Source organism: Dipodomys merriami, unplaced genomic scaffold (assembly GCF_024711535.1).
Source record: "Dipodomys merriami isolate MVZ:Mamm:240054 unplaced genomic scaffold, mDipMer1.0.p SCAF_20, whole genome shotgun sequence".
Lineage (NCBI taxonomy): Eukaryota > Metazoa > Chordata > Mammalia > Rodentia > Heteromyidae > Dipodomys > Dipodomys merriami.
This window is the reverse complement of record NW_027203382.1, coordinates 31,327,549-31,354,225: the sequence shown is the minus strand read 5'-3', so window position 1 is coordinate 31,354,225 and position 26,677 is coordinate 31,327,549. Positions and strand designations below refer to the sequence as shown.

The 26,677-nt window shown below is 42.3% G+C and overlaps 1 protein-coding gene across 1 annotated transcript in view; it reads right to left on the bottom strand.

Moving 5' to 3' along the window:
- The window catches only part of LOC138833021 (ras GTPase-activating-like protein IQGAP2), a 258,468-nt gene that overhangs the window by 139,239 nt on the left and 92,552 nt on the right, over window positions 1-26,677 (bottom strand). Inside the window, exon 3 of the mRNA XM_070031378.1 lies at window positions 8,565-8,721. Coding sequence (XP_069887479.1) covers window positions 8,565-8,721 — 157 coding nt within the window. The remainder of the gene's footprint in view (window positions 1-8,564; window positions 8,722-26,677) is intronic.

Below are 26,677 nucleotides of genomic sequence, written 5' to 3'. Positions count from 1 at the left end.
TCCTAGTCAGGTACTGGTGGCTTACACCTAGCTACTCGGAAAGCTGAGATCTGCTAATCACCAGTGGCTCCTGTTGATAATCGGTTACTCAGGAGGCTAAAATTAGGATCATTGTTTGAAGCCAGTTAAGGAAGGAAAGTCCATGAGATTTTTTTTGGTCAGTTGTAGGGCTTGAACTCTGGGCTTGGGCGCTGTCCCTGTGCTCTTCAGCTCAAGGTGAACACTCTACCACTTGAGCCACGGCGCCACTTCCAGTTTTCTGGTGGTTAATTGGAGATAAGAGTCTCATGGCCTTTCCTGCCAGGGCTGGCTTTGAACTGCGATCCTCAGATCTCAGCCTCCTGAGTACCTAAGATGACAGGTGTGAGCCACGGGAGCCTGGCTATCTATGAGATTCGTATCTCCAATGAACCACCAAAAAGCTACTGAGTTCAAGCCCTAGTACTAGCAAGGGAAAAAAATGTTCCTATCTCTAAGAGTTAATTACTAGGCCATTGTATTTGAATATCAATAGTCTAATCAATAATAGAAAAAAAAGCAGCAATGATCAGACAAGGCCAATACAAGCACAGAGGGACAAGGTAGAAATAATCTTTAATCAAATTTGAAAGAAGACAAACATGAGAATCCTCCATATCACAAAGTAATTAAAAGTCCTATATGCAAAATAACTCGGATATGAGTCATTCCAGTTTTTAAATTGACACTTGTGTTGTTCAATCCTTATAGGAATCACCAGGCAGGGAGAAGCCCAGCTCAATGCTGAGTCCTTTACTTCTCCCAATGGCTTCTTGCTCCAGGAGTTAAAGAAACCCAATCTTGTTTGACTGAATGTGGGTATGTAGAGTCTTTGGTGGACTTTAACAATCCCAGGTCATGGAGCCAAGACACCTATATGGTTCAATGGCCTTGTTAGCTAAGTCCTGGAGAAAGTTACAGAGCTTCCAGAACGGGGACTCCTCCCTCACCAAACCCTTCTCTGGAAATAAAAAGAAGGTACTTAGTTACAAAGTATGGAAAAGAATGTAGCAAATGTCAACTATTATGATTACTGCACTATAAATGACTGTATTTGTAACGTTTATTTATCTTTAAGGTCAGAAAAAGTCCAAGAGCTTCCTGTGAGAGGAACTGGAGGAACTGAAGGAACAGGTGGTGTCTTTGATTTCTTCAGCAAATCAGACAGATTTCAAAGCCTTCATTTCTAACACCTGGAAAGGCTGGCTTCTCGATTCTACCATCCATGATCGCATATTTACAAAGTATACTTTGGTGATTCAGTCTCTCCACTTGCTTTTAGTGGCTTCAATGAGAATGTAAATGGTTTTCTACACAGGCTCAAGATAATTTGAGTCCTTTGCAATTACTTTTATTTACTTTTTTTTTGGGTCCGGTCGTGGGGCCTGAATTCTGGGCCTGGGCGCTGTCCCTCAGCTCTTCAGCTCAAGGCGAGCGCTCTACCACTTGAGCCACAGCGCCACTTCTGGCTTTTTTCTTTTTGCTTATGTGGTGCTAAGGAATCGAACCCAGGGCCTCAGGCATGAAAGGCAAGCACTCTACCACTGAGCCATTCCTAGCCCTGAAATTACTTTTAGAGAGTCAAAGATTTCTCCAGTCCTGCATGTTATTAGACTAGTTGGCATAGCCACAGTCATATTTATCCAAGAAAGGCTTTTGTTCATTTATGTAACTCCCTTTAATTTCACATGGAAACTAATTCTTTTTTTTTTCTTTTCATTTCATAGAGAGAGTCCATGCCGATTTTCTCCTGTTGAGCCGTTTCACCATCAGCCAACAAGGTTCATCGATGTGTCTCAGGTGAGGAATTGCAAAAGTTGTCTTTGGATGCCAACTTTTGACTTATTAGGATGAGAGCACTGAGGGCTGAGGGCGGCAGCTTAGACTCCAACAAGGAGAACCCTACTGGGTTTGTTTTGTGGAAGAGGGAGTTGAGGCACAAGTGGGGAAAACCCTGGAGTTGCTCTAGTTTTGTCAGCTCAGGGCTAAGGCTGCTTTGCAGAGCTCACAACTCCATATCCTAACAGCATAGTCACCTGGCTGGACACTGTGGCTCAGTGCCACCATCAGGTCCGGTGCTCACTGAGTGCTTTTATCTATGAGGCACAGATCCAAGGGCCTTATAGGATGACTGTGTCTGTTCTTCATAGTAGCTTTACAAAGATAGATATATTATTAGGCCCACTTCACAGGTGGGAAGACCGAGGCTCAAAAGGGCACAGTTAGCAGAAGATCTGGATAAAGCTCACACTCCAACTGCTATGCCTAACGCTTTTTCTATTTACACATCATCTAAATATTCATCACACATTTATTACATGCCTACAATTTGTAGGGAACTGTCTGGAACCCCTTTTATCATTATTATTAGTAGTAGTAGTAGTAGTAGCAGTAGCAGTATTTCTTCTCCTTTTCCTCTTCCTCCTCTTCTTCTTCCTCCTCCTTTTTAAATCTTTAGGCATTATAAGGCTACTCTTCTTTCTCCTGTCAATCTCAGCCTTTCCAAGAATACTCCTTTAAGAGTTTGAACCTGTCTCCCTCAAAATCACATGTTGGAAATGTAATCCCCAATTTTGTATGCGGCAGTGCTTCTGAGATGTCACCTAGCTATGGCTAGGTGACATCACAGGGTTCAGGCACCCGTGATGGCAGTAGTGGCTTTATAAGAACAAGAGTTCTAGGCTAGCACACTGGCTCTGTCTTGCCCTCTGTTAGGTACCCTCTCTGTTAGGTTAAAAGGCCCTCACCAGTACCACACTCTACAACCTCCCAGCGTCCAGAACTAAATGAGCTAAATCAACCTTTGTTCTTTTTTTTTTTTTTCCCTCCGGTTGTGGGGCCTGAACTCTGGGCCTGGGTGCTGTCCCTCAGCTCTTCAGCTCAAGGCTAGCACTCTACCACTTGAGCCACAGCACTACTTCCGGCTTTTTCTGCATATGTGGTGCTGAGGAATCGAACCCAGGGCCTCATGCATGCAAGGCAAGCACTCTACCACTGAGCCACCTTCCCAGCCCAACCTTTGTTCTTTACAACTCACTCAGTCTGTGATATTCTGACAGAGTGTAGCTGTATATAGACACTTGCTGCCCCTGCCCAGGAAACCTTTCCAGCCTTTTGTCCATCCCTTCCCTTCTAGAATTGAGGTGTTCCTCCTTTTGTCCAGTACCTTCTCTTCATGGCCCTCTATCCATTTCCAATTTCTTCTTAGCGTCTACCCTTCCTTTTCCTTCTCATAGTCACTCACTTCTTGTAGACACTTCGTGTCTAGGCAGGCCACTGAACCGGTCACCACTCACTGAGATCTGTGTCCAGACTCCTGCTACTTCACACCATTGCCTGCAAAGCAGTGGATGTGTCTAAAGCACACACATTGTTTCGGTTTAATGTTTCCTACCTCTTCCTCTGCAGGTGACCTGGCCATCCTCTGGGTGGCCACCAGACCCCCTGATGCTATCTTGCCTTTCCACTCCCCACTTCCACTGTTCCTTGTCATAGCTATTCAGCTCTGCAGGTGTGGTCAAGCTCTTGTCTTCCTGGAATCTCACCACCTGACACCTCTCTGAATGTTCTTCTCACTCCCTACCCTGCCTGTGGGTAGATGGTTTTCTTACCTTTCCAGCCCCAGAGTCAACCTCCTCACAGCCCATCCCTGCCATTGGTAGCTATCAGTAATGCTGGATGCCACCTTCCCTTCATATACCCATCGCTAGTCACAGCTTTTTACTTATGGTCTGTCTCTTCAGCTACAAATACAATAACATCAGGGCCATTCTGCTATTAGTGCCCAGACAGTGCCTGGCATAGTGCAGGTATTTGTATGGAAGAAATATATGTGCATATATATACATATATATATGTGGGGGGTGTATATACACACATATGTATATATATAATATAAACATATAATACATATATTGTATATATTCTTTATCTGACATCCTGGGGATCAAAAGTATTTCAGATTTCAAAAATTTTGGAATTTTAGAGTATTTGTATAGATTTTACTGGTTGAGGCTATGCATGGCAGTACATGCCTCTCAACCCAGAACTCATTAGGTAAAGGCAGGAAGATCATGAGTTCCAGCCAGCCTGAGCTATAGAGCAAGACCCTGGAGCAAAACAAAACAAAACAAAGCACAAAAAACCTAAGAACATCTCTAATCTCCCAATCTAAAATCCAAAATGCTTACAAATCCAAATCACTTTGAACATTGCTGGTGCTCAAGATTTCAGATTTCAGAGCATTTCTACTTTCTGATTTTTCAGATTAAAATGTCAATCTATGTATTTCTACCATGGTATAACTCTATTCCTTTCCCTATAATACTGTTATGGTTTAGTCTATGAGTGCTTATCTATTAAAGAAATGGTCTCAAATCTTAGTAGAGCCTGAACAAAGAATCTACCTCAGGTGAACTATTATCATTAGAACTTCTTGGGTCCCAGGCCAGGGGATCCTGACTTAGCATCTGAGTGGAGGCAGGGGCACAGGTTTTATATACCAGGTGGCCCTGAAGGAGACCTGAGCGGTACACTCAGGAAGAACGTCAACCTCTGTCTAAGCACCTAAAATGAGTATCTACCCAAACAGAAAAGACAGAAAACAATGACGGCCTCTGCATATTGGAAACTATTGTTTTCCTTTCCCTTACCCAACCATTTCCCAAGCACTGGCCAAGGTCCAGCCCCTGCAGCATTCCCTGAAGACAGAGAAGAGAGAGCATATGTGGCTCTTGCCTACAAGATAAAACAATCTTCCCTCTGCCTCATGTGCGAGAGAGACAGTGCTGGGTGTCAAGTGCACCTGGCATGGTCATGTGCTCACACCTGGCCATGGAAAGAACACTTAGCTATAATACCTAGGAACTTTCTAACTCGATTTAGGGGTTAGAGGGAACAGGGCTTACACGGCTTGGGCAACAAAAAGAGATGGGGTAACAGCAAATTTGTATTTGCCAATTGATAGCTATGAATGTGTCCTTCAGGGCTCAGGGACATGGCCTTGCTGTGGGGACACTGTGTCCAACAGGAGGGTCATGCTTTACTGCTGCAGCCTAAACAGATCCCGTAGCAAGAGCCTAAGTTCACTAACTCATTGTTTCCAGATGGCATTTCAAGGGCTGGGCCCAGGCTGGTGTTCATTGTCTTTCTCAACATCTTTGCTTCAGTCCCATGACTTAGGATTCCTTAGAAAGCGGCCATGTGATGTACTAGCCCTGAAGAACATGAGAATAGGAAGCTAAAGTGCTAATTCATAAAGGTTGGTCTCTTTTCATTTTTATATAAGAAATGAAAAATCCCTAAAGGTTGTTTTTTGTTTGTTTGTTTGTTTCCAGTCGTGGGGCTTGTACACTGGGCCTGGGAGCTGTCCCTCAGCTCTTCAGCTCAAGGCTTAGTGCTCCACCACTTGAGCCACAGCACCACTTCTGGCTTTTTCTGTGTATGTGGTACTGAGGAATCGAACCCAGGGCCTCATGCATACAAGGCAAGCGCTCTACCACTGAGCCATCTTCCCAGCCCCAGTTTTTTTTAAAGTTTATTTTAGTATTATTATCTTTAAGTAGTTTTACAAAGGAGTAGGCATTTTAACAAAGCATTCATACACTTACGTATTCATAAACCTATCAATACATCTTGCATATATCTTGATCCATGTCACCAAGTTCTCACCCATCTGTCCCCTCGCCACGCCTTCTCTCACTCTTGTTAATTTTGCAGGATATACATTGGCTCTTGACTGTACTCTTCTCCACTTCATTCGCTCACCCCTTGCCCCTTGACCTTACCCCACGCACAAAGTTCAGCAAAATCAAAGAGCAAAAATAAAAATTTTACAATCACCTGGAAAACGACTAAACATTTCTATCCAGAACACTGGGCACTTTCAAGGGCTTATTAAAGTAGAGAAAAAGCTCTGTTCTCCAGCGATGGCATGGAAGGGTAGATTCCATTTGTCCTGTGTTTTTCTGGCAGCTCAGCAGCATGGAGGAGCTCCCACGCCACAGCTGGCAACAGCCCCCCTCCTTCTGCCACCTCCCTCCCCCTGGCCCTCACCCACATGGCATGTGTGTAGTCCAGACTTCCAAAGGCCTGGTTAGGTAGGGGTAGGGGACTGTCGTACAGAATGCTTCTCTCCCCTGTGTTGCTTTGCTCAGGGGTGTCACCACCTGCCTGTGTCCTGCAGGTATTTTCTTTCAATAAGGCATCAAGACTATTAGGTTCCCTGTCAGATCCATCCCCAGGAGAGGCTGATGTTCATTTAAGCACGTGATCCCAAAGGATGTCCCCAGCTCCAGTAGCCTTGGGGAAACTGTCATGGGAGTTCAGAGATGATCTGGAAGGAGACACTGATACCCAAGGTCTTGGATGACCTGAGGGAGAAGAGAACCAGCTCTCAAAGTCAAAGAGAAATGTCTAACTTCCCCTTCCAGACCAGGCCAACACCAAGCCCAACTACACTTTATCAGCAAATCCACACAGGCACAAACAGATCAAGGTCTTAATAATAACCATCGTAGGAACATTGAGGAAAAGAAGGAGAAGAAAAGGGAGGAGGAAGAAGTGGAGGAGAAAGAAGTGGAGGAGGAAGAGGAACCAAAATATAAAATGTGGTTACATGTTTATTTTGTGGGTAGTGATAGAGTTGTTTTTATTTTCCTGTGCTTCTCCATTCTCCTAAAATTATTTTCCACAACTTTTTAAGCATTAATTCTGGCTTCCTAGAACACTGTCTTAGTAAAGTTTTGTGAAAGGCTATAAGGAATAGGATTTGAGGAGGAATATGGCATCATGAATCCAAACTTCCTTTAACAAACACCAGCACATATTCCTGAAATAATCAAGGCACAAACTTGTGCTTAGTTATTGTTTTTTTTTTCTTGGCAATGAACATGGTTCCCAAAGAAATCTGTCAAGTGACTATCTACTGTTGAGCCTTAATGATTATGTGAACATTTGATCTGAATTCATTATATGCATTTTAAAATATGTTCTCTAAAATATATTTCCCACTCTTTCTATTTCAATTATTTCCCATATTGTCCCTGAAACTCTAAGAGAAACAATATTTAGTGTAAGACAAGTAACTTTTAAAGAGTTGCAGATAAAAAATATTGATATAAAGCCAGGCACCAGTGGTACATGCCTATAACCCTCACAATTCTGGAGGCTGAGATCTGAGGATTGAAGTTATCCCAAGTAGGAAAGTCCAAGAGACATTTAGCTTCAATTTACCACCAAAAAAATCTGAAAGTAGAGCTGTGGCTCAAATGGTAGAGTACTAGGCTTGAGCCAAAAAGCTAAGAAACAGTATTCGGGCTTTAAGTTGAAGTCCCAGTACACACACACACACACACACACACACACACACACACACACACACACACACACACACACACACACACACACACACACACACACACACACACACACACACACACACACACACACACACTTGATATAAAGAACTAAATATGGGCTGAGGGTGAAATTCATTGGTGGGGCATTTGCCTAGTATATGCAAGATCGTGGTTTTGATCACTAGCACCATAAATCAATCAAAGCAGCAATTGCCACCACAACCCTTAAACGCATGAAAAGAATAAAATCAAGTTTCAAGCAGGCTTTAGCACTCTTGGTCTGTAGTAAACAAGAGGTCACACATTCAGAATAGAACACTATGCATTTTAAATTCCCTTCTAAAGAGACGTCACTAAGGCAGAAGCCTTGTAGGCTGGTATCAGTGTTTCCCTCTCTCACGTTTTAGTGGAAAATTTCAAACATAAAAAAGGCGGCAGTGTAATATAACCAATTCCTATGTACCCATCATCCAACTTCACTACTTACGGACTCAAGGCTAGTTCTGTATCATCTATATACATTTTCCTTCAATTAGGTTAAAGCAAAATAACATTTTATTTGTACAATTATAAAACATCTCTTTAGGAGATCAGGACTTTTTCTTGTGAATTTATTATGATTTTATTTAAGCCCCCCAGCTCCTTCCAAATTTAAATAATAGTGGTGGTGGTGTTAGCCATAAAACCATTCATAATACAAAAAGGTTAGTCTCACTTTGAAACAGCAAATGGAGAATTCTTATTTGAACATTACCTCATTGCCCTTAATTCTTGAGGCCCACAGGTTCAAGTCTCAGCTGAGTATTTCCTTCCTTGACAAGAACTTAAGGAGTAATAAACTGAGTGGGTGGTTTAAGGAGGGAAAAAAAGAAGGCATCCCATGTCCCCACTTTCACATTTACTGGCCATCATAAAGTTACAGATGACCTCCAAGAAGGAAACATGAGGGCGACATAAGAAAAACCCCAAACATCAGAGGTCTCTCAGCCTGGGTCAGGAAATGGAAACACTTTGCTTTTTTAAAAACTGAGGCAGGCTCAGGAATGATTGCTAACAGGCTCCCAGACCAAGGGCACCATAGCCCAACTCATTATAGAAACAGTAGCAATAAAAAGAGGGCAAAAAAGGAAATGAAATATCAAACTTACACTTTCAGCTAGAAGCCCAAACCAATTAGCTCCTGGTTACCTTATAACGTGTTTGTTCCACATCGTAGATCTTTTTCTCTGATACCATTTTCGGGGCAAAGAACTTGGCTAACTTTGCAAGATAAACTCCATTCCGGAGCCCTTCTTCCAGTTCAGTGGTTGGTGGCAATTCTTCAACTAAGCAGACTTCCATCCACCTAAAAAGAATTGAAAGCATTAAAGTGATTCCAGTTGGGTGACTTGATGTAAATCGAGACATTAAGAAAGCACAACCCCCCAACGTCTTTACATTTGGACAGGGATGACCAGGGGGAATAAGAGCCCAGAGCCACCAACTCACCACGGCACTTCATCTCTATTTGAGTCTCTGCCAATACTCTTCCATGCCAAGGAAGGAAGGAGGCCAAGCCATTTTGTATGGGTGGAATTAGTTCTGCTGACATTAAAGAAAATATAATTCTCGGTTTATGAGCCTTCAGCAGAGGCAATTTTGTAGAGGTTGTGGCTTGGGAGAAGAACATAGTCCAAAGTACATCTCTGTAGTTGTCTGGACTCAGAAAGGAGTCTCGGGAAAGGCAGCAAGGCAGGGAAAATGGGCGTGAGAAGTTTTGAAAGATCAGCTGTCTTTAAACAACATTCACTCCTTTCCCCTAAACCAGAAATGTACTAAACATATTTGCATTTGGGGGGAAATACGGTACCTACTGGAGTCTCAAAAAATGGTTTAGAGGTCACATGAAGTCTTAGGACATTGTGCTAGGATTTTAGGACAACAGCACAGAGGTCATTCATGGCTGAAGGACAGAAAGTGGGAGAGAAGCCAAGCCAGTTCACATTTCACACTGGAGTCCGTGGAGTCTGCCAGGGACAGGAGGGTAATGCTCTGCTGATCTGCTCTTGAGTAATTATCACCTACTGCAATACCTGAAAGGCAGGTGTGCAGCTCTCAGTGGGAACTTCTCCCTCCCTGCCACCCAGGCACTGACCCCCACTCAAACCTAACGCTTGGTGTGAGTACCATATGCCCTCCCTCCACCACCCCGCAAGACTACCTGGAGACCATTCACAATCTGGGGTCTCCTCACCATCAAAGGGTCAGTGGAGCACTGTGTGACAATTCTTCAGCTCAAGGCTAGCACACTCTATCACTTGAGCCACAGCACCACTTCTTAAACTTTTTTTTTTTTTTTTGGTTGGTCATGGGGCTTGAACTCTGGGCCTGGGCGCTGTCCCTCAGCTCTTCAGCTCAAGGCAAGCACCCTACCACTTAAGCCACAGCACCACTTCCTGGGTGACAATTCTAACAACGCATCCTGATCTAAGATGTCAGCAGGATCTGGATGTTATCTTGCAAAGGGCCTACAGACTCTTAATAAGTACAAAGGAGGCAATGATGGTTTTCTAGACTTTATACAAATGGAATATATCAGAAAAATATAAACATAAGTCTTGTGTTTGAATAACAGTAAACACAATTGACTTCTTAGTATGCTTGAGACCCTGGGCTTGATCTTAACAATATATTCATGCACGCATGCACATGCACACGTGCGCGCGCACACACACACACACACACACACACACACACACATACACACACAGATATTTGTATATAAAATTGAGAGAAGACAGTGTCATTCCAAGAAAACCCAGAGAACCATTTTAGGGAGAACCTTGTGTTCACTGCCACACATCAGAGCCTAACAAGAAATTTGGGAGTGAAGAATGGTCAGCGGGTTAACAAACTAAGGAAACACCAAGAAGGCTGGGTATGGTGGGGGGCTGGACTCGGCCTGGAGAATAGGCAGAGAGAGAGTTCACAGTTAGGCAGCTGAGCAAAGCAAAGCTATATAAGAAAGATGGCAGACTAGTGGGAGAAACCAAGAAGACTTTGGGCTTTGTGGGGGGCTCACAGGAAGAAAAGAGGCTGGGGATCAGCAGTGAAGCGGGGCTCCATTGTTGTCTAGGAAGGAGAGAGTTCCTGGCAGCTTCACAGAAGAGGCATGACTCACTGACAGGGGTAATTACAGCCAATTAATCTGTATAATGGATGTCTGGAGACACTGCTGAGGAGCTGGATTAGAGGGGAAGAAGTGGGAAAAAGGGAAACTAAGAAGATATTTCAAGGAAACCGTAATGGGACGTGGTGGGAGCTTAGAAAAGAGAGATATTACTAGCAAGGGAGAGGGAGCGCTGAGAAGGAAACTGCACCAGAACAGAGTCACCTGGTAATAGGGTGACTGTTAGAGTTCCTTCCTCTGCTCAAGAGGCAGGGATGGTAAGAAGGAGCTACAACCTTCTTGACTGTAACATCCTTTATTTGATCCTTGCTTCAAATAAACTCAAGTAAAAGTACAATATACCTGTTAAAAAATCAACAAGAATATTGTCTAAAAAAAATTAGTCCAGGTTAAGAGTCAATGTCCTAGACCAGATGGAAGACTTGGTAGTCAACTTATAAAAAGAGAAGGTTTAGCTGGCTACAGTAATATGAGTTACTTTGAAGACTAAGGTGGGAGAATCGGGAGTTTAAGGCCAACTTGGACAACAAACATAGAAGAAAAATCTTAATAAAAAAAAAAAAAGGAGGCAGAAGAGGAGAAAGAAAGCTGGGCAGTTTGTATGTGGTAGCACTTGCTATAATCCCAGCACTTCAGAGGTAGAGGTGAGAGAATCTGAAGTCCAAATCCAACCAGCAAGACCCTGTCTCAAAAAGAAAAAAGAAAAAAAGTTGGTAGCCGGGCGTCAGCGGCTCACACCTGTAATTCCAGCTACTCAGAGGATTGTGGTTCAAAGCCAGCCTGGGCAGGAAAGTCCATGAGACCCTTATCTCCAATTAACCACCAGAAAACTGAGTGTGGTGCTGTGGCTCAAGTGGTAGAGCGTTAGCCTTGAGCTGAAGAGTCAAGGGATAGCACCCAGGCCTAGAGTTCAAGTCCCATGACTGACAAAAAAAAAAAGTTGGAAACAGTGGTGTACATGCCTGTCATCCCAATAATTTAGAGAAGAGAAAATTGCAATTCTAGACCAGCCACAATCCTATCGGAAAAATAAAAGCAAAAAAGACAGGTTATGGTGCAAATGGTAGAGCACCTGCTTAGTACATTTGAGGTTCTGAGTTCAGTTGCCATCAGTGACACCATTACCCATCCCCTCCCCTCCATCCCAGCAAAAAAATCCTTTGTATAACAAAATAAATAAAGGAAAATAAAAAGATTTCCGTTTAGTAGAATATTTCTGTTTAAGATTGGGTAGAACCATGGATTAGGGCTTCTTGTAAGGTGGGGGGTGGGGCAGATGGTAATGAAGCGGAGAATGTAATGGAACAAACTATTTACTTCATGGTCAGAAAGCAAAGCAGAGGATGGGCTAGGGCCCTAAAACCCATCAGGGGCCTGCTAGCAGTGACCTTAGGACCTCTCACGAGGCCCTTCCTCTGAAAAGTAGGTATGGTGCACCTTTCAACAGTACTGGCTGGGGACCAAGTTTTTTACACGTGGTCGTCTACATCCAAACTACAGAACCAAGATTCTAAGCTTTCTCACACCCAAACACAAGCTGTTTCCAAGCAATTGTTTGCAAATAATCTTGGGGAAAATTTTAAAAATTGCCTTCTATACAGCAACATACAAATGCACTGTTACAACTTTGTGACTGGTAACTGGCGGGAAAGGAGGTAAGTGGACACGGGTAGCTGGAATGCTACCTGTGGGACATGCTGACAGCTGGGTGAATGAGGCAGGGTGTGAAAACAATAAGCTCTAATGTATAAAAATTTAGGCCTGAGCTTGCTTTAAAAAATGACAGAACTATATTAAATTTTGTCTAATGTTATTAAATGTGTGCAATTGGCTTAAAACAATGATGATCCCCAAAACTTCATCACACCAGTAATTTTAGCTACTCAGGAAGCTAAGTAGCAAGGTAGCAAGGTTCAAAACCAACTCAAGCACCAAAAATCCCCAGGATGCTTCAGTCTAATTAACTAGCAAAAAGTTGGAAGTAGAGGCATGGCACAAGTGTACCAGCCTTGAGAGAAAAAGCGGGCAAGGGCAGGAGGCCCTGAGTTCAAGTTTCAATACTGGTACCAAAAAAAGTAGCCATGGGTGTGGCTGAAGTGTTTGGGTACTTACATAGCAAGCTCAAGGCCCTGAGTTCAAACCCCAGCACCAAAGTATGCACATGTGTGTGTGTGTGTGTGTGTCTGTGTGTGTGTGTCTGTGTCTGTGTGTGTATCCATGACTATTATTTACAATATTTTAAACTGCTCAAAGACAAAAGCTATATCTTGATACAGATTATGTTAATATGTAAAAATATTTATAACTAATTTATTTACACCTGGAAACCTGTTTACTCATAGTAAGTACCCAACACATGGTGATCATGGGAAAGATTCACAGTACTTCGCAATACAGTATCTCAACTACATGGTAAAATTGATGACAAAGTGATTACTAAATGTTTCAGGTTTGCAACATTGGGCTTCACTGACTGTAAAAGAATGGTGCCATTATTATCAAGAACTAGTATTACAGGGCACTATCCTAATACTGGATTTGATGCTTTATAGAAAATATTATTTAATTGATAGTCTCCCCCTCCCCCAATAAGGAAGAGCTGCTGTTAGGATTACTATTTGTAGCTGAGGTTTTGGTATTTTTCTCAGATTCTAATGATTTTCTCAGATGATTTTGCAGCTTTTCTGAGGTACTGAAAAACCCCAAAGCCACACAACTGCTAGGGGAAAGAATATCATAAGCTGCTAAGGGGTCTCTATTACCCCAGTTACAATGTTGAGTTTCTCCCTCTCCCTGTGAGTTGTCTCTTGATTCTGGTAATTGGTTTCTTTTGATGTGAAAAAAAAAACTGTTTTTATTTGATGATATCCTACTTATCAATTCTTACTCTTATTTTTCTAGACACTTGAATCTTACTCAGAAAATAATTACCTGTGCCTATACCTTCTAGAGTTTTCTCTGTGTTTTCCTGGAATAGTTTTAAATGTGACATTAAGATCTTTGATCCATTTGGAGTTGGTTTTTTGCACATGGTTAAGAGATAGATCTAGTTCCAGTCTTCTGCATGTAGAGAGCTAGTTTTGTTTTGTTTTATTTTTTGTCAGTTGTGGAACTTGAACTCTGGGCCTGGGCACTGTCCCTCAACTCTTCAGCTCAAGGCAAGCACTCTACCACTTGAGCCACAGCGCCACTTCCGGTTTTCTGATGGTTTATTGAGATAAGAGTCTCACGGACTTTCCTGTCTGGTCTGGCTTTGAACAGCGATCTTCAGATCTCAGCCTCCTGAGTAGCTAGGATTATAGGTGTGAGCCACCAGTGCCTAGCTTTAGATAGACAATTTTACCAACACTATTTGTTGAAGAGACTGGTTTTTCTTTTCTCCAGTATATATTTTTGGCTTCTTTGCTAAAATCTAGATGGCTATAGCTGTCTGGTTTCATTTCTGGATTCACTTCTGTTCCACTAGCCTTCATCAGGTCTGATTTTGTGTGAGTGCCATGCTGCTTTTGTTACTATGGCTCTGTAGTATAATTTGAAATCTCATATTGTGATACCTACCATATTGCTTTTTTTTTTTTACTCAGGATTACTTTTGCTTTTTAGGGTCTTTTATGCTTCCATATGAATATTGGATTGCCTTTTCATTTTCTGCAAAGAATAACATTGAGATTTTGAAACTGTAGAGGGCTTATGTAACATGGTCATTTTCATATTATTCTTGCTATTCTAAGAGCAGGGGAAGTCTTTCCATCTTTTGGTATCTTTTCAATTTCTTTGATCCATTTTTGCATACTTCTTGTATGTGGTATGAGGCAAAGGTTTATTATCATTCCCTTGCATGTAGATACACGCTTATCTCAGTACCATGGCTGAAAATGCTACAACTGTTGGTACTTTTATGGAAAATCAATTAACTAGAAAAGAAAGCATTTACTTCTAAACTCTTGATTCTAGTCTAATGATCTATGCCTATGATTTAGGTATGGACAGTTCATAAAGCACACATACATAAAATCAAGCTAGCAAGAGTTCCTGTGCTGTCAAGAGACCATTGTCAAATTTAGCCTAAAAATCCACTCAAATCAAACCTCAAAACTGGCCTTCCTTCCCTCCCTCCACTCCTGCCATCACCATTTCTTTCCTGTTCCTTATTCTGGCCTACAACAGCCAGATGGGAATATTTCATCCCAAAGCAGAAGCTGAAGTAGTTCTTACAAACACTTATGGGCAACAGAGAGCCCCACCTTCCTGCTTGTGTGAGGGACCCTATCAGTATTGCTTATATTTTCTCCTCTTTGCAGGGAAACTTAAAGCACATAGGAACAAGATGGAAGCAAGAAGAGTTCTCTTTCTATTATTCAAGCAGTCTCTCTTCAACCTGGGTGTGTGTGTGTGTGTGTGTGTGTGTGTGCTGTGCCTCATAGAACATGGACGAATTGCAGAGTTGTTAGGACAGTGCTATCCAAGTTATTATTCAGAAAACCACCCATTAGAATCTTGGCCTCTATCATATAAGTGCTGTATGAAATAAATGCCTTCAAGGTAGAACTATTGATCAGGAATACTGTGTGTGTGTGTGTGTGTGCATGTGTGTTTTAAAGTATTTTGGTTAGGGATGTTCAGCCAGGGTTGAACTCTCCACTCTGTTTGATGTGTTTCTCTGTTGGACTGGCTGGCCCACTCTGAGTATAACTCATAGGAGTGAGAATGCTGGTGGTCTTGACTAGCACACAGCACATAAGACTGAAGCAAGGCTCTGAGTCCTGTAGCCCTGGGCTAACTGACTTATTAACCAGAGTCTCAGTTCCCTACCCTCTAAGTGGCCTAAAAAATCCTGCTTTGGCAAGTGGTTGAGAGTGAATGGAAGTTAGTGGCTGGTACACAGAAAGCCATTGGTGGCGACTATCATAGCTGTTCATACCCTAGTGCCACCCATGGATCCACTGCTAAGATAGTTCACTGCGGGCATCTGCTCCTCAGCGGGACTTGGTTTGTGATACAGACCTGCAGGCAGCAACCAGACCATGTCAACAGGAGTTGTCATCACAGCCTGTCCCACTCTCTTAGTGAATGCACTCCTCCCCTGCAAATGCAATTCTGTTACCAAACACAAATTACAGACCTGAATGGTAATTAGGGTCTATGTAAATATTCATGTGTGTTCATGAGAGCCAGGCTCCCACCATACTGGTTAACGCCCACTGTTAACAGATGCAGCTCAGCTACGCAGCACACACAGACTAGCATTTAGCAGGTACTTGGCACTTACATGAATGCATTCTTACACTAACCTGATGAGATCAAGGTCCTTGTCCTTGACTAGAAAAGCAAGGAGATACACAACAAATTCTACACTTCCATCAGAAAGAATGGCATCACCCCATTCGTAAGGAAATGGAAAGACTTGGACAAAATTATATTAAGTGAGGTAAGCCAGAACCAAAGAAACATGGGTTCCATGGTTTCCCTCATTTGTAATAATTAGTATATGCCTAAGAGAGTACTAGCAGAGGATCACAATAGCCCAATAGCTTGTGCATATGACCATATAAAATGATGCTAGTCGAAATGAACTCTAAGACATGGAAACAAGAGGGTTTTTTTCTTTTCTTTTCTTTTTTAGTGTACTGTTTTCAGTTATATCTTTTTTTCTTTCATTTTCCCCCCTCTGGTTTATTCCCTGTGGTCACTGTTTTTTATTTTGGTACCCTTTGTCTTGTATATAAGTTTATCTGGTTTGGGAAAGGGAAGGGGAATCACAGAAACAGTGGGACACAGGGTGAACCAATGCAACAGTGATACTCACAAGACACTATGCTGGAAATGAACTTTACAACTAGGGTTGGGGGGGCGGAATCTGGGAGAAGGGAAAACAGGAGAAAACAAGGGAGGAGTAACACCATTCGAAAAGAAATGTACTCATTACCTTACTTATGTAACTGTAACCCCTCTGTGTATCATCTTCACAATAAATGTAAAAGAAAAAGAAAAGCAAGGAGAGGCTTGAAGACAACCTGCTCAGGATCACAAAGCCCATAAGCAGTTGAGCTGTGATGTACATCTGTTATCAGCTCCACAGGACATCTCTACTATACTCCACTCTGCTCTGACAACATGGAGGCATCATGAAGGGAGATATCACTGATAGCCTCTCTAACTAAAAAGAAGCCAGTTAAGATCTAAACTAGGTTTTCTCAAAGCAAGCTTTACATGTGTAAAGCTTTTCTACAAGATGAAGCTGAGTATATACCCTTTGACCACCAGTTCCAGTAACATCTGTGGGGTTCAGCTACACATTGGACTTTGAGCTCCTGACAACTTGGCTTCACATTTGGTTCTGCCAGTTATCAATCATGAGTGACTAGGGGTACAACCATCTTCTCTGGGCCACAATTTCCTTTCTCAGGAAATTGGGTATAACACTAGCTGCTTCACAGCACTGTTATAAAAAATAAGAATAAGCCAGGTGCTGGTGGCTCACACTTGAAATCCTAACTACTCAGGTTTAAAGCCAGTCCTGGCACGAAAGTCCACAAGACTCTTATCTCCAATAAACCATTCAGAAAAAGCTAGAAGTGTAGTTGTAGCTCAAGTGGTAGAGTTGCTGGTCTTGAGCAAAATAAACTCTGGGACAGTGCCCAGGACCTGAATTCATGCCCCAGAACCAGCAAAATAATAATAATAATAATAGTAAAAATAAATATTTCATGTGGAATCCCAATAGTGAAAAAGTACCACACATGTAATAGGTGCTCAAAAAACAATTGTTTTTTTGAATCTGGGAGCTGGTAGGTCATGACTGTAATCCTAGCTGCTCAAGAGAAGATTGAGGTTGGAAGCCAGCTGGGCAAATAAATCCAAATGACTCTTATCTCCAGTTAACCAAGAAAAAGCCAGAAGTGGAGGCATGGCTCAAGTGGTAGGGCAACCAGCTTTGAGTGAAAAAGCCATGTGAGAGCACAAAGCCCTGTCCATGTACATATACACAGATATACACAGAGCCATTCATAATCAAGAAATGAAAAGGAGGTAAGAAAGTATCAGCTTCATGTGGACACTTCATGCTGCCTATGGGAGTGGCCTGGCCACTTCGCCTAAGCATTTGAGAGTGAGTCTTCTGGGTAGAGACTGCTGGGGCATACAACACCCTACAGGAAAACAAGTTGTCCAAAGGCCTCCAAGAACCGAGCTCCCTGGGAACTTGTGACAAATCTTGTCCACGTGCAGTGCAAAGTGCTTCCCCATTCTGCAAGATAAACAGGAGCTTGGTGCGGGGGGAGGGGGGGGAGTAGAGAGGACAAAACCAAAAACATGTGACAGCAGATTCCTGGCAACCAATGCTCACTGAAGGCTTCCCCCTACATTTGGCCTGAATATCAGTTTATGATTTGAGGAAGCAGATTCTCCTTCCTGGGTTTGCATTGTGTATCTAATCTAACCACAAAATCATCTTCATTCTTGCATTTTAAGCATTTATTTGCACCAGTGTGGGCAGGAAAATGAAAGCAGAAAGCTTCCAAAGGTCATTGTAAATTTTCCTAATTTGTCCTAATTCCTTCCTGCCTTTGAATACCCCCTTTGAAAGCTCATTACTACTCCCCAACCAAATCTTCCATGTGAAATTATTAAACACCTATGACCCAGCCATACTACTCCTAGGCATCCACCCTGAGCAACAGGAACCAGGATACAAGGACACATGCACCTCCATGTTCATTGCAGCACTGTTTACAATAGCTAAGATATGGAAACAACCTAGATGCCCCACTAGAGATGAATGGATCCAAAAATTGTGGTACCCATATATAATGGAATACTATGCAACCATTAGAAAGGACAAAATAATGGCATTCGCAGGGAAATGGATGCAGCTAGAACAAATCATGTTGAGCAAGGTAAGCCAAGAGCAGAGAGACAAATGGCACATGGTCTCCCTGATATGTGGATGTTAAATCCAAAATGTAAGGAGATATGACAAAGTAAACAGGACTCAAGAAACAAAGGACCTCCACTCTAATTTGTTGTATCATTTCTAAATGACTCCATGTTCTCCACCACATATATATATATATATATATATATATATATATATATATATGCACATCTGAGGGAAGCTAGGAGGAAGACATAGAATCAGAGGGAAACAGGGGAAAATATACAACAGAGGGGCCCATCACCTGCACCAGTCATAGATCAAAACAAACTAAGCAACTCAAGGGCAACGATGGGAGGGAGGGAAAGAGAGGGAAAGAGGGAACAGCTTACACTAAGCAAAAGGAAAGAAATGTACCTATCACCTGATGTGAAAGAAATAATTGTATTGTCAAAGCTCATAGAATGTACAAACATTATAGACCATGATAATGACAATTTGCCTTGTGAAGGTTAAAATATGTCTGCGACTTTAAGTATCACTATCCCAAAATACTGTGAAATTTATGTAATCACCTAATCTCAATAAAAATTATTAAAAAATAAAGTATTAAACACCAACTTTTGTATTTGTGTACGCACGTGTGCTAGCATTAGGGCTTGAACTCAGAGACTCCTGTGTTCCCTTAGTTTTCTCAATCAAGGCTGGTGTTCTACCAGTCAATTCTGGTTGCTGGTTAACTGCACATAAGAGTCTCCCAAATTTGTCTGACTAGCCTGGCCTCGGACTATGACCCTCAGATCTCAGTCTCCTGAACAGATAGGATTATAGATGTGAATCACAAATGCCTGCCAATACCTGGGCATTCTAGAACAAGAGAGAATGTCATAGTTATGGCAGGCCATATTTCAACAAATGCAGAAGATGTATCCTGAATGGCTCTATTTATCTTTCTCCCCTTAAACTACAGGTGTCTTATGTTCAATGAACATGGCCATGGATTCCTACAGTCTAAACGACTAAGAGAAAAACAGCTCTCCACAGGTAGTTCAAAGTAAGGGCACAAGACAATTTTTATTGGAAAATACAACTGAGAGTAATGTGTGTGAATGCCAGACTCAGAGCCATCCCTCTTCTAGCTGTATCTTACCATCCTTGGCCCAGCCTGTATTGATTTTTCCCTACCCCCACCACCAGCTGTACCAAGGAAGTGACAAACGGGGTCTCACTAGATGCCATCAATCATTGTGACCCAGAGGAGAATGAAAAGAATCCAACATATGTTCCTGCAAATGCCTCCCACCCTCTTCGCCCACCTCTTCTTTTTCCTCTTCACCAACACATGATCTTTGTAAGCAGTAAGCCACTTTTAAACTTCCTTCCACAAGAACACTGGAGGAGCACACAGGAGCACCTGAGTATGGATTTTCTATTCTTGTGTTTATTCTTTGTTACAGTTCATAGTTCATGAAGGTCAGACTGAAGTGCGGGGCACAGCAACACTCCTGCCAACCCCTACCATGGTGAGTGGAAGGACCGATGATGAAGCCCACGCTTCTCCGGTGCCAGGTGCAATGGCTGCCTGGAAAGGATGCACAATACAGGTAACAGATGGTTCTCTCCAGAACTTGAGACAGAGCAGGAGTTCTCTCTCTCTCTCTCTCTCTCTCTCTCTCTCTCTCTCTCTCTCTCTCTCTCTCTCTCTCTCTCTCTCTCTCTCTCTCTCTCTCTCTCTCTCTCTTTTTCTCTCTCTCCCCTGACCACTGTGACACTGAATAGATCAATTCCCATGGCAACTACTCTAAACATAACACACTAAAAACAAACCAGGGACCATTTAGACAGAAGACAAGAGTCTTGTATTTTGTTTCTGAGAGTATAGCAAGAATCAAGAGGTGGCACCTTCCACTCTGGGCCAGAGAAGAATTGTATTTTCACTCTAGAATTTCTAATCCTACTCTGGCTAAATAATAGAAGAACATCAACAGCACAAAGACCAACTCTGGGGACCAACTGTATGAGGATATTAATTACAATCACATTAAAAAACTAACTTCGGGGGGAGGATGGGAAGGGATGGGAAGGGGAAACAAAGGAGGAGGCTACAATGCTTGATAAGAAATGTACTCATTATCTTGACCATGTAATTGTAACCCCTCTGTACAGTATTTTCACAATAAAAAAAACTAACTCAGGGGGCTGGGAAGGTGGCTCAGTGGTAGAGTGCTTGCCTTGCATGCATGAGGCCCTGGGTTCGATTCCTTAGCACCACATAAGCAGAAAAAGCCGGAAGTAGCACTGTGGCTCAAGTAGTACAGCACTACTAGCCTTGAGCTGAATTGCTGAGGGACAGAGCCCAGGCCCAGAGTTCAAGTCCCATAACCAACCAAAAAAAAAAAAAATTAACTTCAGTGGGAGATGTGGCTCACTGGTAGCACCTGCCTAGCAAGTGTGAGACCTTGAGTTCAAACCTAGTACTGTCAAAAGCAATTACCCAATCAACAAACAAACTTTGAAGTCCAATGACTGCAGGGATTATGAACTCATTCTGTATCATGTATATAAAATACTATGCAGCATTAAATTTTATGACAGCTTAGTAAAACAGAGAGCAGGTGATATAGTAAATTATAAAACAATATAAAACTTGTGTATTTGTGTCATTCCAATCCATGTATGAAAAGAAAAGTTGATATATTAGGTTTAGTGGAATTCTACGGTTTCCTAAATTTGTTTTTACTTACTTATTTACTTAATTAGCAGTTTTGAGATTTAAAGTCAAGGCCTTCTGCTTGCTATACAGACACTTGCCATTTGAGCTATGACCCTAGGCTGATTTTTTTTGCTATAGTTCTTTTTTTTTTTTTTTTTTTTTTTTTTTTTGTTGGTCATGGGCATTAACTCTGGGCCTGGGCACTGTCCCTCAGCTCTTTAGCTCAAGGCTAGCGCTCTACCACTGGAGTCACAGCGCCACTTCCGGCTTTTTCTGTTTATGTGGTGCTGAGGAATCGAACCCAGGGCCTCATGCTTGCAAGGCATGCACTCTACCACTGAGCTACCTTCCCAGCCCGCTATAGTTCTTTTTTAGTTAGAGTTTCACATTTTTGCCTGGGCCTGGCCTCAGACTACAATCTTTATAGTACCTGGGATGACTGGCATACACTACCAAACTCTGTTTACCAAGATAGGATCTTGCTGACTGTTTGCCTAGCTTAACCTTGAACTGTGATCCTTCTGATCTCTGTCTCCTGAATAGCTGGGATTACAAGCATGAGTTAATGCAGGCCTAAATTCTCTTGAAATGTTCATGATAAAAAAATTGAGATAAGAAGAAAAGTAGGATAAAAGTCATCATAATTGCTTCAACTGCTTTCAAACACTGAGTGAGTTTTGCCCTACAAAGCAAGGAAGCCGCAAAAAGATTCACACTTAACAAATTGCATCAAAACTTTAGCCTACTTGGGAAAAAAAAGGCTAAGGAGCAAAACGAAAGAGTCATATCCTTTACATAGATTAAATACACACACACACACACACACACACACACACACACACACAGAAGATACATAGAAAGAATACACACCAACCTAAATGTTGTTTTTAGATGAGTGGTTGCCTCTTGGAGGGAGGGGACTAGAGATAAAATCAAAATAACTTAAAAAATAACCCACTGCATTCTTAGTACTCATTCTACCTTATTGCTAAAAGTCCATTTTTATCACAGATTAGGAAGGGACTACTGCTCTAACATGTGACAGTTATTCCTTAAAATGATGCCTACCCCTGATAGACAATAGGATATCTAATATAAAAGCTGAGCTGACCACATTCCTCACACTAGGCACATAATGGACACTGGTTTGTGTTGGCTCCCGAAAAGTTACTTGCTTTTAAGCTAGATACCAGTGGTTCATGTCAATACTCCTAACTACTCAAGAGACTGAGATCTGAGGATTGAATTTTGAAGCCAGCTGGGGCAGAAAAGTCTACCTAGACTTCATTTAATTAACCACCAAATAAGCTGGACTAGAGGCATGGCCCAAGCAGCAGAGTGCCAGCCATGAATGATAAAGTGGAGTGAGAACGCAAGGCCTTGAGTTCAGATACATACACAAAAAACATATTTGCTCCTCCAAAGATTATAAGCTCTGTCTATGGCAGGATGACATTCAGCGGAAATGTACAAGGGTCTATAGCCTCAAAAAAAAAAAAAAGGAGAGATTTTTAGGCTCTTTTTCATCTTGGAATTCTGAGCTGCTTTGCTCCTCCTGGCTTCAGCTTCTGGGTCTGTTGACTCTTAAAGCCCCTTCCAAGCATGTGATAAAGATGGATCTTTAACAGGAAGGCAAAATGAAGATAAGAATGCAGTGTGTTTTTTTAAAAAGTTATTTGATTTTAGCTCTAGTCCCCTCCCTCCAAGAGGCAATCATTCATCTTCCCCGTGACATACCCCTGGCTTCCAGAGGCCTTATATGACCCACTGCTGTTTGGTCCCAGGTTCTAGTTTTTCTTATGCTTAAAAGGTTTTGGGAAATTATCATTGCTGCACACATCTGTGAACAACTATGTTATATAGTGTGTAGCCATTTTTATAGGCTTTGTTATACAATTATATTATACAAGATATGGTTATATCATTTGTGACTTTATATAACTATACATTACATATATGTGTACGTTATATAGGTATATGTGTATTACATATGTACTCTTTGTATATATACATACATAGTCACTCCTAGGTATTTATATGGGATTGCTTCCAGGGTACCCTTTCTCAAGTATACCAAATGCATAATGCTCAAGCCCCTTGTATGAAACACTTTCATCTAACTTACATGCATCCTGTCATACCTTTAAAATAACTCTAGAACAGTTATAATATCTAATGCAATCTAAACATTAACTGTTATACTGCATTGCTTAGGGAATGACAAAGAAAAATGTCTGTATGTGTTGAGAGGTTTTTCTTTTCTTCCTTTTTCTTTCTTTCTTTCTTTCTTTTTTTTTTTTTTTTGCCAGGCCTGGGGCTTGAACTGAGGGCCTAGGCACTGACCCTGAGCCTCTTTTGCTCAGGGCTAGCACTCTACCACTTGAGCCACAGTGCCACTTCTGGCTTTTTCTGCTTATGTGGTACTGAAGAATAGAACCCAGGGCTTCATGCAAGCTAGGCAAGAACTCTACCACTAAGCCACGTTCCCAGCCCCCGAGCTTTTTATTTTCTAAACAAATAATTTTGATACTCAGTTGGTTCAATTCTCAGACATGGAACCTACAGATCAGCAGGCTGACTGTACGTGGTTATAGCTCTGTATAGTTAGTTACCTATATAGTCACAGATTCACAATTTGGAGATGTTCCCTGGGGAGGGGATCTGGGAAGGATGATTTAATTTTCATCTTTCCCTGGACTTCTAAAAATTCTGTGCACTTATGACTAAATAAAAGCTTTCCAGTACTTAATTAAGCAACCACCCACTCTGTACACACAGGATTACAAAATAAGCTTACGAAGTAAACCATTCTGATTTCTGATTGTACCAGCACCAGAGGAGCGCTGGCCAAGCCCTCCCTCCATCTGAGCACAGCCTGCTCTCCCGTCCTTCCTTCCCAAGGCTCCAACTGCCAGCAGCTCACAAGGTGGCAGCACTTGCTGCTGTGCTTGCTTGCCTGTACTTCCTTGATTTTATATAGAGATTAATAAGTAATTACAGCCAGCTATCCCACAGTGTCTTCCTCAGACCAAAGCTGTCAATCACATGTCCCTGTTCTTGTCTGTGTTTTCTGGCCCCAAGAAGTGAGAACTGGTCTATGATCCATACTGAAATCCCAGAGTCCCCATACCTTAAGAAGGCAGGTTAAAATTTCTGTCAATGATTGCCATTTTTCCTATTATTTGGTTGTTTATTTTATCATTAGCTCTTTGGTCAGGGGTGGAGTGATGACTGAAACAGAACGAGGAAAACAGGTCACCTTGAGACCACAGCCTGGGGCCTGCAGGGCCTCCTTCTACAATATGGTCCGAACAGGACACCTGACCACCAGCCCATGAATTCTCACTCAAAAACATAGGAATTTCCAGCCAGACAGTTAAGTACCATTTCACTTGTCGAACAATGCCATCCTTGTTCGGAATTAAAAATAGACATCAGAAGAGAGACAAAAAAAAAAAAATCTGTGGCAAATCCTTAGAGGAAAGGAAGAAATGATTGGTGCTTTTCTGGGAACAGAGAGGCTAGAAGAAGCCAGAAAATAAACTTTCACAATGAAAACTCTACCAGTGAATGTGATGTCTGGTTAAGGAAAAAGAAGACAGACCAGAAAAGATGGATGGACACACAAAAAGAAAGCGGAAAGCGGTGGAGACAAACACACACGAAGACACTCACATCCTCCACTCCTCCTCTGACAGGAAGCACAAGTTGTCAGGATTGACTGCGTGTGACAAGGTTTCTCACTCAATTATCTGGACAAAAACGATGGTGAGCTCTGCAGGAGAAGAGAGCTGCAGGGGGAGTGAAGAGCTGGGAAGGGAAGAGGCAAGATGGCCTGTCTCTAGGACTGGCCATCACATTATTGCCTCACCAGCAAACCATCCAGGATGGCCTTGAGTGAAGTGACTGGTGATCACAGGGAGAGACTGGCTGAAACTACAAGGCGAGTCACGTGAGGGGTTTAGGGAACAGGAGCTGGTTATTAGAGACCTCTAGTCCACTCTGGCTTCTTGGGTTTCAGGAAACAAGGCTTGAGCGACAGCAATGCCAGCTCCATGCAGTCACAAATCATGCTACCAGCCCAAGACTCTGGGCTGGTCGGGGTTTCACAATACCCCCACCTTGAGGCTGCCAGGCAGCCCACCCATACCTCCCTGTACTGGTTACCTACGAGACACTGAAGCCACTTAACCAGCTTTACGATTGAAAAATCTACAAATGTTGCTGTCTTTCCTGGCCATGGACACAAATGGAGTCTGGTTCTTGAACCGCAGTTGCAGCACAAACAGATTATTAAATAGATAGGCAAACATACTCATACACAGCTTTACATAGGCAAAGAGGAGGTTTCTCAGTGACTGGAGACTGTGACTGGGAAAAAAATCAAAGCTGAGACTTAGGTGACAGCAAACTAAAGACAACAAAGTCAGCCTAACATTCCCAAGTTCCTGAAAGGGAGTGAAAAGAAGGAAATAGCATCTCTAGTGACCTCAAAGCACCTCAATGACAGACAGTACGTGAGCATGATGGACAGCTATAGAGCACTACTTCAGGTCATTCTAGGAAAGAGGAAACAAATTGAAAATGTCTTTTAACTACTGAGACTGTATGGCTTGACAAGACCACCCTACACGTACAAAGAAGAGATAATAATGAGAGTTTTAGATTTTGATCAGGGATGAAAGCATCAATGATGGTATTAAAGTAGCTAGGTAGAGTACAAGTATTAGTCAGTCACATGTAACCAATTACCTAAATTATTTACATAAATTGAAATAAATCCAGAATAACTTTAGCCTCGGAAAAAAAATCTACTGCAATAGAGCTTGCAATTAGGTATCTGAGGGGCCAGGCATAAGATACCAGTTAAACAGTACACGTGGAAGAAACCACATCAGAAGTGTTTACAGTATTTCAAGAGGAAGTAAAAGTATGCTCCTTGAATATGTTCTCAGAAGGATGGTCATAAATTTGCAGAGGGAACGTGCTCCTTCTAGAATGTTCTTTAAAAGGAGTGATTTTTGGTGTGTGTGTGTGTGTGTGTGTGTGTGTGTGTGTGTGTGTGTGTGTGTGTGTGTGTGTGTGTGTGTGTGTGTGTGTGTGTGTGTGTGTGTGTGTGTGTGTGTGTGTGTGTGTGTGTGTGCTGGTACTACTGCTTGAACTCAGGGCCTGGGTGCTATCCCTTAGCTTTTTCACTTAAGGTTAGCTACTACTCAAAGTGCAGCTCCACTTCAGGCTTTCTTATGGTTAATTGGATATAAGAGTCTCATGGACTTTCCTGCTCAGGCTATAGCTTTGAACCAAGATCCTTAGATCTCAGCCTCTTGAGTAGCTAGGATTTCAGGCATGAACCACCAGCACCCAGCTTAAAAGGAATACTTTCTTAATGGCAAAAGTCCATTAGAGAGCTGGGAAGGTGGCTCAGTGGTAGAGTGCTTGCCTTGCATGCATGAGGCCCTGGCTTCGATTCGTCAGCTCCACATAAGCAGAAAAAGCTGGAAGTGGTGCCGTGGCTCAAGTGGTAGAGCGCTAGCCTTGAGCTGAAG